At 38.3% G+C, this 11,165-nt stretch overlaps 1 protein-coding gene across 1 annotated transcript in view; it reads right to left on the reverse strand.

The window, feature by feature from the left end:
- Nucleotides 1–488: 488 nt before the first annotated feature.
- The window catches only part of syt9a (synaptotagmin IXa), a 23,271-nt gene continuing 12,594 nt past the window's right edge, over nt 489–11,165 (reverse strand). Inside the window, exons 2-6 of the mRNA XM_037693418.1 lie at nt 9,717–10,212; nt 8,982–9,537; nt 1,139–1,259; nt 870–1,041; nt 489–666 (exon numbers count right to left, since the gene is read on the reverse strand). Of these exons, the coding sequence (XP_037549346.1) occupies nt 489–666; nt 870–1,041; nt 1,139–1,259; nt 8,982–9,537; nt 9,717–10,212 (1,523 nt within the window). The remainder of the gene's footprint in view (nt 667–869; nt 1,042–1,138; nt 1,260–8,981; nt 9,538–9,716; nt 10,213–11,165) is intronic.

Consider the following 11,165-nt stretch of genomic DNA (forward strand, 5'->3'; position numbering starts at 1 on the left):
AATGGATAACATATTGAGTAAGAACATTTTCCAAAGTGTAATTATTTATTCAGGAACAACTAGGCTAAAATGCTGAAAAGGTATGTGGAGAAACAAGTCACTCCACGTTTCATATATTGTAAAACCATCTTCAGAAGCAATAATCTGATGCGTCTTCTGTGTAACTGAATCATCATCTGATATCTGAAATATGAAATATTACTCTTCTTTACAAGCTTGCTTTATTTCATTGTGGTTCCTGTGTATTTTTATGCACATGTCTCTGAGATTCTTCCTGCAGCATTTCAGTCAGATTTGATATGAATTTTGACATTATTGTATTTTTCAGTTTTGAGCTGGTCAGTTGCAGTCTTGCTGATTTGTTCATGACTAACTTCAGCTGTTGGACAAAATTTACTTTAGCAATTATTTGTTATAATAAACATACAAAGACACTTTGCTAAAAAAACAAAACAAAAACATATTCATGTTTAGACCTGTTGAGTCTTTCATGCATGGAAACACATGTCACATCCATTATAGAAAAGTCTCCTTACCTCAACAAGAGGATGCCAGTGGGCGACAGGTTTTCGAGGATATGTGAGCATTTCACTCCAGTGTTCTCTACCAAGGCTGTCTGCATCATTGCCGACTCGACACACACCGATGACTTCGTTATGGCCCACCCTACAGGGGCAGGAGGAAAAGAGAGAAATAATATGATCTTAGCTTGCCCTGCTCCAAAAAAACAAGGATAAATTAATGATCAAACTATTAAATAAATAAACAAAAGCTTTAGGAAACAGTTTATGTTTTTGTCAAGTACAAATTTTACATATAGGATGCTGAAATAGTGCAAATTCTGTGTAACATCAATAAAGTAAGCGAACCGATCATAGTCCATCACAGCTATCAAAAGGCTGATTTGCTCTATGTTTTCTGGAAGGACATCAAAGACGATGGCCTCATTATAAACTGGATTCAAAGTGTTCCTCTTCGTCGATGTCTTCCTCTTCTTCAGTCTACGACCCTCACACATCAGTGAGACCTTCACGTACGGATCTGTGTACGGTAAATGAGAGAAACAGAGAAGGGAAATGTTCATTTGTGTTCAGAATCCCAGTGTGTCTAGTTGCAGACAGGATCTGATTTGAATTACCAGATGCACCAGTGATATCCATGGCCTTGAGATTGCGAGCCTGGATCATGGTGATGGTCAATCTACCCGCAGTTGGCAAGTAGCAGAGTGAAAACATCAAATCCCCAAGATCCACGTTATCCTACAAAAAGAGGCAAAAACATTTACACGAGTTTAGTCTGGATGATATGCTGCATGTCGCACACCAGACATATGCAAGCAAAAAACACAAGCTTCTGATTTGGATTTACAAAACTGACATTGTTTAACTCTGAAAAACTCTCTTATATCACATGAATTTAATAATAGCGTCCCATGTTTCAGGCTGCATGGAGACTTCTGCTCAGCTGCAGTTCTTTTATCACCTATGCTGAAAATAACTTTGCTAAAGAAGTGAGAATCATGAAAGCACACGAACATGTGAGATAAAATCAACTCCATACGACAATTCTTTGCTCACTTACTGGTGTGTTTGAGAGAATGCGTTGATATTTTGAACCCAATTTGAACATGTATATGTATGTGTGAATGTAAACTTCTTAAAGGTTTTGAATTTCTAAACATAAAAAAATATAGCTTTTTTTTTTTGTTGTTGATTTTATTTTTATTTTTTATTACATGGACTTTACTGCGATGCTTCTTTATCCATATTTCCAAACTAGGCTGGTTTAAAGTGAAATAAGCTTGTCATAAAAAGGCGTTGTTAAAAAAAACAACAACAAAAAAAAAAACAATAATGGCTGAAATGTATTGGCTGAAGTGCAGACATGTGTGTTCCTGTTTGACTGTGAAAAATAAAATCGTTACCTTTTTACACTTTTAGACACCACAGATGTGTGGCAAAAATAGTTCAGTGGTTAGCAGTATCACCTCAGTGTTAAACCATTTTGTACGACGTGTACAAGTACTCCGTTTGCCACCTTGGGACTTCCCAGGATGGTATCATTTTTGCATAAAGTAAAAAAAAAAATTTGTATACTGAATCCAAACAAATCTAAATTATGAGAGCAAGTGGATGTTTGTGCTAATTGTATAATCATAAATGTGACTGGCATCTCTGGTAAGAGTTATGTATAATTTAACATTTTCTGAAGTGAATTTCTATGGAAATGCTACATTCTATCTGCTATAAATATATCGTTGAACAACCTCAAGTTGGAGAAAGAGAGATAAGTTCTGACTGGACCGACAAGATATTGGTGTGAGCAGTTGAGCTCACATCATTGTTAGATTCCTGCCAGAAGTGCCCCAGGCAACCCAGAAGTGCTGGACATAAAATAAAAATTTACACAAGCAACCAGTAAGAAATGTGTTTAATAGTTCTGAAAAGCATTCACATAAACTTCTTAAGTCATTTAGACATTGGAGTTATTATAGCTGCTAGCTTGTCAATCCACTCAGAATTAAACCCTTTTTCTCCTAACTGAAACCAATTACGGCAGCACGGTGGCACAACTGGTAGAGCTGCTGCCTTTCACTGAGCAGGTCCCTGGTTCAAATCCCAGTCTGGGGGCCTTTCTGGGTGGAATTTGCATGTTCTCTCCATGCATGCGTGGGTTTTCTCCGGTTACTCCTGTTTCCTCCCACAAACCAAAAACATGCATGTTAGGCTGATTGGTAACTCTAAATTGTCCCTAGGTGTGAGTGAAAGAGTGAATGGTTGTTTGTCTCTATGTGTCCCTGTGATGGACTTGCGACTTGTCCAGGGTGTTCCCCACCCCTCGCACAGTGATTGCTGGACATGGGCATCGGCGACCCCTGTGACCCAAAAATGGAAGAAGCAGGTAAAAGATAATGGATGGATGAAACCAATTAAGGATATATGCCAAATGAAAGCCAAATGGTACGCTAAAAAATATGCTAGTCACAAATAATGCAAAACAATACACCGAACAACATCACCACAATCATGAGTCTTTGAGGGTGGATGAGTACGAATGAATGATTACAGAAGCATGAAATAATCAGCAGCACATATTTTCAATAAAAGTTACATTACAGTGATAGTTTTTTCACAGTGAAAATCCTATTTAGGGATTCATGAGTCTAACATCTTCAGGGTAGAAGCTGTTGCTCAGTCTAGTGGTCCTAAACTTAATGCTCCTTAACCTTCTTCCTGAGGGGAGCGGGGCAAAATGTGTGTGTGATGGATGAGTGGGGTCCTTCATGATGCAGGTGGCCCTTTTCCTGCATCTGGAGGTGTAGATGTCTGTGATGGTGGGGAGGCTTGTGTAAGGTCAATGTTTAAGAAATGTGTGCAGATGCACCAAATGCACCTGCAACAAACTCAGTCGTATAAACAGCACTGTCTCCTAGTGGATCAACCAGTTTGCTGTTGACATAAAAAAATAGTTGACTTTTTTTCTTTTTTTTTTTTACTTTGCATGTTTCTGATAGTGTTACTGTGTGAAGTGGGAGTGAACTGGAGTCTTTTGGCTGAGGAAAATTGCCATTTTACACATTTGTAGCAGATCAATGTTAAAAATACACTTACTGTGTAAATAGTTTTGTGAAGTGCAAAAATGTTAATCACCAATTTGTCTGGGATTTGAAAGAAAAGTGTGAGGGAGAGAAGATGGTTTTTTTTGTCTTTAGGATCTAGGTCTTGTAACGTAACATGTCTTTTATTATCAAGATTTTGAATACCACTAGGTCTAGGTACTTGTTACATGAGTTTTGGATTAATTGATAAGCCTTTAAATGGATGAACTCCATCTCAAAAAGAAACTGGATGCTTTACAAGCTTCATTTCACCCAAAATGCAACATCCAGATGTACACAGAATACAAAGTAAAAAGGAACATATTTGCTGTAGCTTATATTCCACATCTGAGTCTTAATATGCCACACATATCCAGTGTTCCATACATCCATCCATCCATTATCTTTACCCGCTTCTTCCTTTTAGGTCACAAGGGTCACTGGTCCCCATATCCAACAGTCACTGTGTGAAAGGCAGGGCACACCCTGGACAGGTCACAAGTCCATCACAGGGACACATAAAGACAAACAAGACAAACAACCATTCACTCTCTCATCTAGGGACAATTTAGAATTACTAATTAGTAAACCATGAGAGATGGTAGGAGAGATCATGTCTCTCCAGTTTTAACTTCTCATCATTGGCTCGCTGTCAAATTCAGAATAGAATTCAAAATCTTACTTCTAACATACAAAGCTCTCAACAACCTAGCTCTATCTTATATTACAGATCTTACAGTTCCATTTTTTTCCTAACAGAGCACTCTTACGCTGCAGGTTTACTTGTGGTTCCTTGAGTTTCAAAAGTAGAATGGGAGGCAGAGCTTTTAATTATCAGGCTCCTGTCTTGTAGAACCAACTTCCAGTTTCTGTCCATGAGTCTGACACCTTATTGTATACATTTAAGATTAGGTTTAAGTCTTTCCTTTTTGATAAATCTTATAGTTAGGGTCAACTTGGATTTCCTGAGCTAGCCCTTAGTTATGCTGCTACTGTACAAGCTCAGACTGCTGGAGAACAAACTGACCACATTTCCTCACTTTGCTGCCATCTTTATTTGCTCTACTCTACCTGTTTGTATTTGTAATTATTTTTTATCTTTGACGAAGTGAAGATTCAACACAATCTGCTAGCTTCCTTAGATAAGTAAGTTTTACTAATTGGCTTTTATAATGAATGTGAATGTTTTTGTACAGTGCCCTGTTGTGACTTGGCACTATATAAACTATATAAACTGAAGTGAATTGAATTAAACCCTTATCAGCTGTGTTATACTGTATGGCTCATGTTTGTAGTGGCTATAACATTTGTGTAGTATGACATATAACACATGTTACTCCATCAATGTACAATCTGGTTCTTCTGCAGAGCTAAACGTGCCAAATCAGGCAACAAAACAGGCAATATGGTCTGTCCTTCTGGCAATCTGGATTCCATTAAAAAATCTATGTTTTTTTTACCCTCTGCTGCAGTGGATAAAAAAATATATTATTTTGTACTACTGGTCAAGAATTAGATTTTTTTTTTTAGAAGATTCTTTCTGATGCAAAGCATCAAGCAAGTCGTTCAGTCTCTAACTCAAACAAACACGCCGTCTGTGTTCTGTATGTGTGTTTGAGATGTGTTTAAAAAATGTGCAAAAATGAAACATTCTGCGAATCACTGTTTCTCATCATGGAGCTTTCTCAAAGCATTCGGCTCTAAAAGGGTAACATTGATTAACAATTAATCAAGGGCAGAAGTGTCAGTATTGATCCACAAAACCGCCATAAGCTGAGAGTTTGCACAAAAATGTCAATACTGTTGTCAATATTTCGCTGAAGTCTCTATCTGACACGTTGACAGAATAACTACTTACATGTCTTTTTTTTTGCTAAGCAACTTCTGCATGGTAAAACTAAAAAATGTTTCCTAATGTTCTTATCTTGTCTTAATTTTTAATAAATCCTGTTTTTTAATGATCAGTATTGCACTATACATTACTTTCATCAGTTGTTTGTCTTGCAGTTATAGGGAAGCAACAAACCAGCAAAAATATTTGCAGTGTCAGCATGGATGTGTTTCAAAGTGCCTTTACTCCTGCAGAAAGGTCAGTGTGTTTGATGTGTGTAATTAAATTGCTGAATCCAAGCTACATGTCTGTTTTCACACCACAAACTTTTATGTTGGAAGTTGCTTCTTTCAATGACTGCACAATCCTGTTTACAAAGCAGCACCATTTTTTGTTAGATGTTGTCAGGATTAGTAGAATACATATATACATTATATATATATATATATATATATATATATATATATATATATATATATAACTGGAACTGGAGGTAAGTAAAGAGTCTGCTGGAGCTGAAGTGGGTGGTAACAATAAGTAATGTTGGGGGTAGAAGACATTGGAAGTGGCCTGAACACAACATTAAATAGTTTCCTCACAACTGATCAAATCTAATCTAATTCAAAAGTAAAAGTTGAGAATTGGAGACAACCAATATGTGCAACAAACTTAAGGATCAAATGTTAAATCAAAACAAAAAATGCAAAATGACAATAACTAGAGAAACCCAACAATCACATTTTAAAAAGAGTAACAATTGTTCAATTTAGCTTCCATTAAGAAGCTGTACAACTCTAAAACTAACAGGAATAAAAACACCAGGCCAGCTTCACTTAGAAAGAAGCCTGCACCAAGTTGCAACAGTCAAACAGATTATTGATCAAATAAACTTTTTTTTTTTTTTTTACAGAATTCAGGTTTGATGTCATTTAAAAAATGAATACCAGCGAGTTGAACAGTTGAAATCCCGATAATGGTCACATATAATTGCTGAAAACTGTTATTGTTTTAACTGTCTGTGATCATCTAAAAAAGTTTAATCTGGTCCTCTGGACATTCCAAAAAAAAAAAAAAATTGTAGAAACTTTTCATCTGGGGGAGTGGTGGTGCAGAGGTTAGAAGATAGGCAAGTGATCGGAAAGTTGCAGGTTCAACTCCCGGTACCGTCAACATTAAAATGTGGGTAGAAAAGGTGAAACACCCACACCTGCCTCCACCCTCATTCACCCCACTCTGGGCCCCTGAGCAAGGCTCTTAACCCCCGCCATTTGCTCCCTAAACAGGGCTCTCTTGAAAATGAGTACAGGGCTCTCTTGAAAATGAGTTCTCGTGACTCAATGAGACTACCTGGATAAATAAAGGATAAATGAAAAAAAAACTTTCATCCGAAAGACTTCCTCAGCGTGAGGTGCTGTATTCAGCTCAGTCTTATAAATAACGCCCTCTTGTGGTGGATCAACCAGTTTGCTGCTGACAACCAAAATCAGCTGCTCACATCATCAAGAAGGACCATCAGCCTAACGATGGATCATTAGCACACTGATGGCTGTTTACTATCCACAGGGGGCTGAGTGATACTAGCAATAACAGCATTGTAAGAGGGGGACAGTTGAACATGGAGGCCTCCACCCCTGTTTAATGATGGATGGTTTCTTTGCACAAAGATGGCCTCCTTTACTTCTCTCTCAAACCATCTTTCCTCTCTATCAAGGATGTGAACATCTTCATCCCTGAAAGAGTGACCGCTGGCCTGCAGATGAGTGTAGACCGCAGAGTCCTGGCCTGATGATGTTGATCTTCTGTGCTGGGCCATCCTTTTGGCCAGTGGCTGTTTAGTTTCCCCGATGTAAGACTGATCACAGCCCTCCTGACACTGAACAGCATACACAATATTACTCTGTTTGTGCCGGAGGACTGGATCTTTGGGATGAACCAGTCTTTGCTGTAATGCATTTTGGGGTTTAAAAGCCGCTGGGACGTTGTATTTAGAAAATAAATATCTCAGTTTCTCTGGTACTCCCGCAAAATATGGAATGACCACTGGTCTAGGTCTGGGTTCCTCCTTTTCACCTGATGGCTGTGGTATACCAGGTATGTCCAGATGACCTGACTGAAAAATGTTGGATTTTATACCTGGATTATTGAGCATGGACTTTGTTGTTTTCAACCAGTTTGACAAGACTGTCAACAAGGAAGAGGGCCGGCAATGGAAGAGGGGCGTACCAAAGAGACCATCTAATCACAAGCAGAACTGGTTTGTTCCACTTTGGAGTAAGCTGTTGGAGGAAGAATCAGTTTTGTTGTGTGTTTCCTTGACTGATGTAGCCTTCCGGATCGAAGGCGAAACGTTTCAGCACAAAAAAGAAACTGTCCAGATGACCTGACTGAAAAATGTTGGATTTTATACCTGGATTGTTGAGCATGGACTTTTTTATTACTGAGTTTGTTTTCTAATAATTTATAAGTGGCAGAAAGAAATAAAAAAGAACAAAAGAACAAATAAAATAAAATAAAAAGTTTTGCTGATAATTTAGTGACTAGTAGTTTAGCCCATTTTTACGATTACTAATGTATCATGCATGAAAAAGAAAACTATACACAGCAAAAACTATGTAAAATTCATATTTACACATATTTGACCATTAGGGCAAACATATACCTTACAGAAGAGAGTCTCAATCTGCCAACAAAACAACTAAAGAGTTATCATCAGTCAGAAAAATCTGTCCAGAGGACCTGACTCAACCTTGTTACATGTATCTACATGGATTATTGAGCATGCATCAGGACAGTTACAATTTGTAATTTCAACCATAGCACTGAAGAACCCCAAAACCCTGATCTTTGTCATGCTGTGACAAATATGTCAAACAGGCTTTTCCATCCAAAGACAGCATGTACAATATGCAGAGCCAAGCAAGGGGTCAATTAAAAAAAAAAAAAAAAAAAGCCTAACAGTAGATGTGATGAGTAAAGCCCATGAGATAAATGTCTGGTGAGTGGAGGAAGAGTCTGAGAAATACAAATAATCGTGTGTGCTATTAGAGGGAAGAATATTTGATATATGTTTTAACTCAAATCTGTTCACAAATTAGAGTGATGACAGTGAGATGCACACAGAATATTTTAAAAATTAATTTGCAGATGCTATAAATGCTATAAACAATAAAACATCACTGTCCTTTAAAAAAATGCAACCATCTGTGAAGGAACTACTAGGGTCATTAAAAATAAAATTGTCTATATCTAAAAGCTACCTAAATGTACACTTCTACAGTTTTGTAACAACTACTCTTTTCTAGGTTTTCCTCATGGTAGTCATGTGAACAATGACAATTCATGCCTTCTCTGGAGTCTCTCGAGTCCATACCACTTATCTACACCACAGGGAATTCTAATGAACAATAAATGCCAAGGAATGCATGTAAAAGAATGGCAACAACTTAAAAACTCTGAACTGTGCTAAATCTATTTTTGTCTATGTAAAACAATTTCATTTAAAAATGTCAGAGCAACTGTTTGAGATAAATGTAACCAGCAGTACTGACTTACCGAGGAGACATACTGGATTTCTCTGCAGAGTTTAGTCTCCCTGGGGAAATCTGCCAGATCTAGAAAGTTGTCCACCACCACTTGTCCAATTATATCATGACGAGAAAAGCGGTCAAAGTCGTATACACTGAAGTGTAACTTGCGAGTGGGAAGCTCAGAGTATGACACAGGAAACAGGAAGACCTCATCAAATATAGGATTGAGCGTCTTGCGATGCACCTTGGTCTGATGCTTGATCTTACGATCAGGCAGCAAATAGATCTTAACATATGGGTCTGAAGTACCAGAGAAGTCCTTGGCTGGGAGGTCCTCAGCTTTGTGGATTTTAACTATTAATTGTTCCAAGTCGCAGTCAAATTTGAGAATAAAATGGAGGCGCCCACAGCCCCCACCTCTGTGACTGCCATCATTGCCCTCAAGAGAGCGTTGCTTGTAGAGCTCTGGTTTGAGGCGGCCTAGGCCCAAGCCCATTCCAGTCAGAGAATCCTGCCTTTGAAACTGTGCCACGTTAAAGTCTGGGTTTGAGAGGTTCATATGTCGGCGAATAGACCCCTGACTGTGGACAAAGAAAAAAGACAAAAAATACATTTGTACTGTGAAATCTAAATGTTGTGAATGTTATTATGCAATTGTCACATTTTCTAATAGAGAAAATGTATGATAAACATTTTAAAAAAAAATTGTAATATGTATGAGATAGTCAAACAGAAACAAATAAGTATAGCTCATACTAACCCCATTTCAGACATTGAGCAACCACCTGGTGCTGGTTCAGTGGTCTGCCTCTGCATACGAGGGTTGGTGTGAACCCCATTTTCACGACTTTTACTTTGGGCATCTAATGGTATATCTGGAGATGTGTGGCTTATCTTCATAGCTGCCTCTGGTGTGGCCAGGACGACAGGTGGGGGTGATACAGGAGTCATTGGAGCCTCCACTGACACAATGGACGCCACAGGTGTGGGCTCTTTGGTGATTGAACAGTGTGATGATTTGCGTCGGTTGTGTACTGGGGGGTCCACAGCTGCGTAAACTGGCTGTTTGGGTGCAGGCTGTGAGGACAGAGGGCTCATTGTGGGGTTGATGTGCCCATGAGCCTCCTTTGTGGTGGGGGAAAGCCCTCGTTCCCTCCATGGTATCCAGCAGAGTTTCCAAGAGACAAAAAGGGAAACTCCAAATAGAGCCAAGCCACAGGCTGTCACCACCAGTGACAGTAGACTTACTGATATATCTGAAAGATTGAAAAGATATGAAAAATCATGAATAGACAGTGAGATTCAATTGAATTGTATTCCAATGTCAACATAGTAAACAACATGGAGATTTTTAGGAAAACAAGAAAAAGAAAACAACTGTTTAACTTTTCAGTACCAACACAAAGGATGTTTTATTTACCAAACTTACACAAATTTTAGTTTTAAATATGCAGATTAGCCAATAGCGCACAGTAAAAGATTCAGAGATTCAAATAATGGCTGTGTTTGTTTTTTTTTGTTTTTTTTTCTATGTAGTTTGACTGCTCTTGTCCATGCATCAGGCTGTTCTTGTGCATTTGCAAGAAACTCCAGTTTCTGTACCAGTGCAAAAATGTTGATGTCAGTTTAACTGGCAATTAATAATTGACCCAAAGTGAGTGTCTGCAAATATGGTTATTTATGGTACGTGGCTCTGTGACAGATTAGAGATAAGTTCAGGGTATACCTGACGTTTTCACTTCTGACAGCTGGAGAGAGACATCAGTCCTCAGCAACCCTGAACAGTATTCAGGTGGACAAAATGCATGTGAGCAGGCAATGACTGTTCATGTAGTTGTCCAAGGAATTAAGCAGTTAGTGAACATTTATGTATGTACTATGTATGTATATGAGGCAGCTGTGGCTGAGTGGTTAGAGCAGTCATTCTCCAATGGGAGAGTTGGGGTTTGATTCCTCCAGCAGTCAAAAGTTGTATTGTCCCTGGGCAAGACACTGAACCCTTGATTGCCTCCAATATGTATCCTATCAGTGTGATCTAAAGCACTGATTAATCTCTACAAGTTCAGATTAGCTTTGTAGAGATCTAGTAGAGTGCTGTATGAATGTGTGTGTGTGTGGAGGTAAATAAGGCACTATATAAGTACAGCCCATTTACCATCATGTGTATGTATGTATGTATGTATGTATGTATGTATGTATGTATGTATGT

Source organism: Nematolebias whitei, chromosome 2 (assembly GCF_014905685.2).
Source record: "Nematolebias whitei isolate Nwh7 chromosome 2, NemWhi1, whole genome shotgun sequence".
Classification (NCBI taxonomy): Eukaryota; Metazoa; Chordata; class Actinopteri; order Cyprinodontiformes; family Rivulidae; genus Nematolebias; species Nematolebias whitei.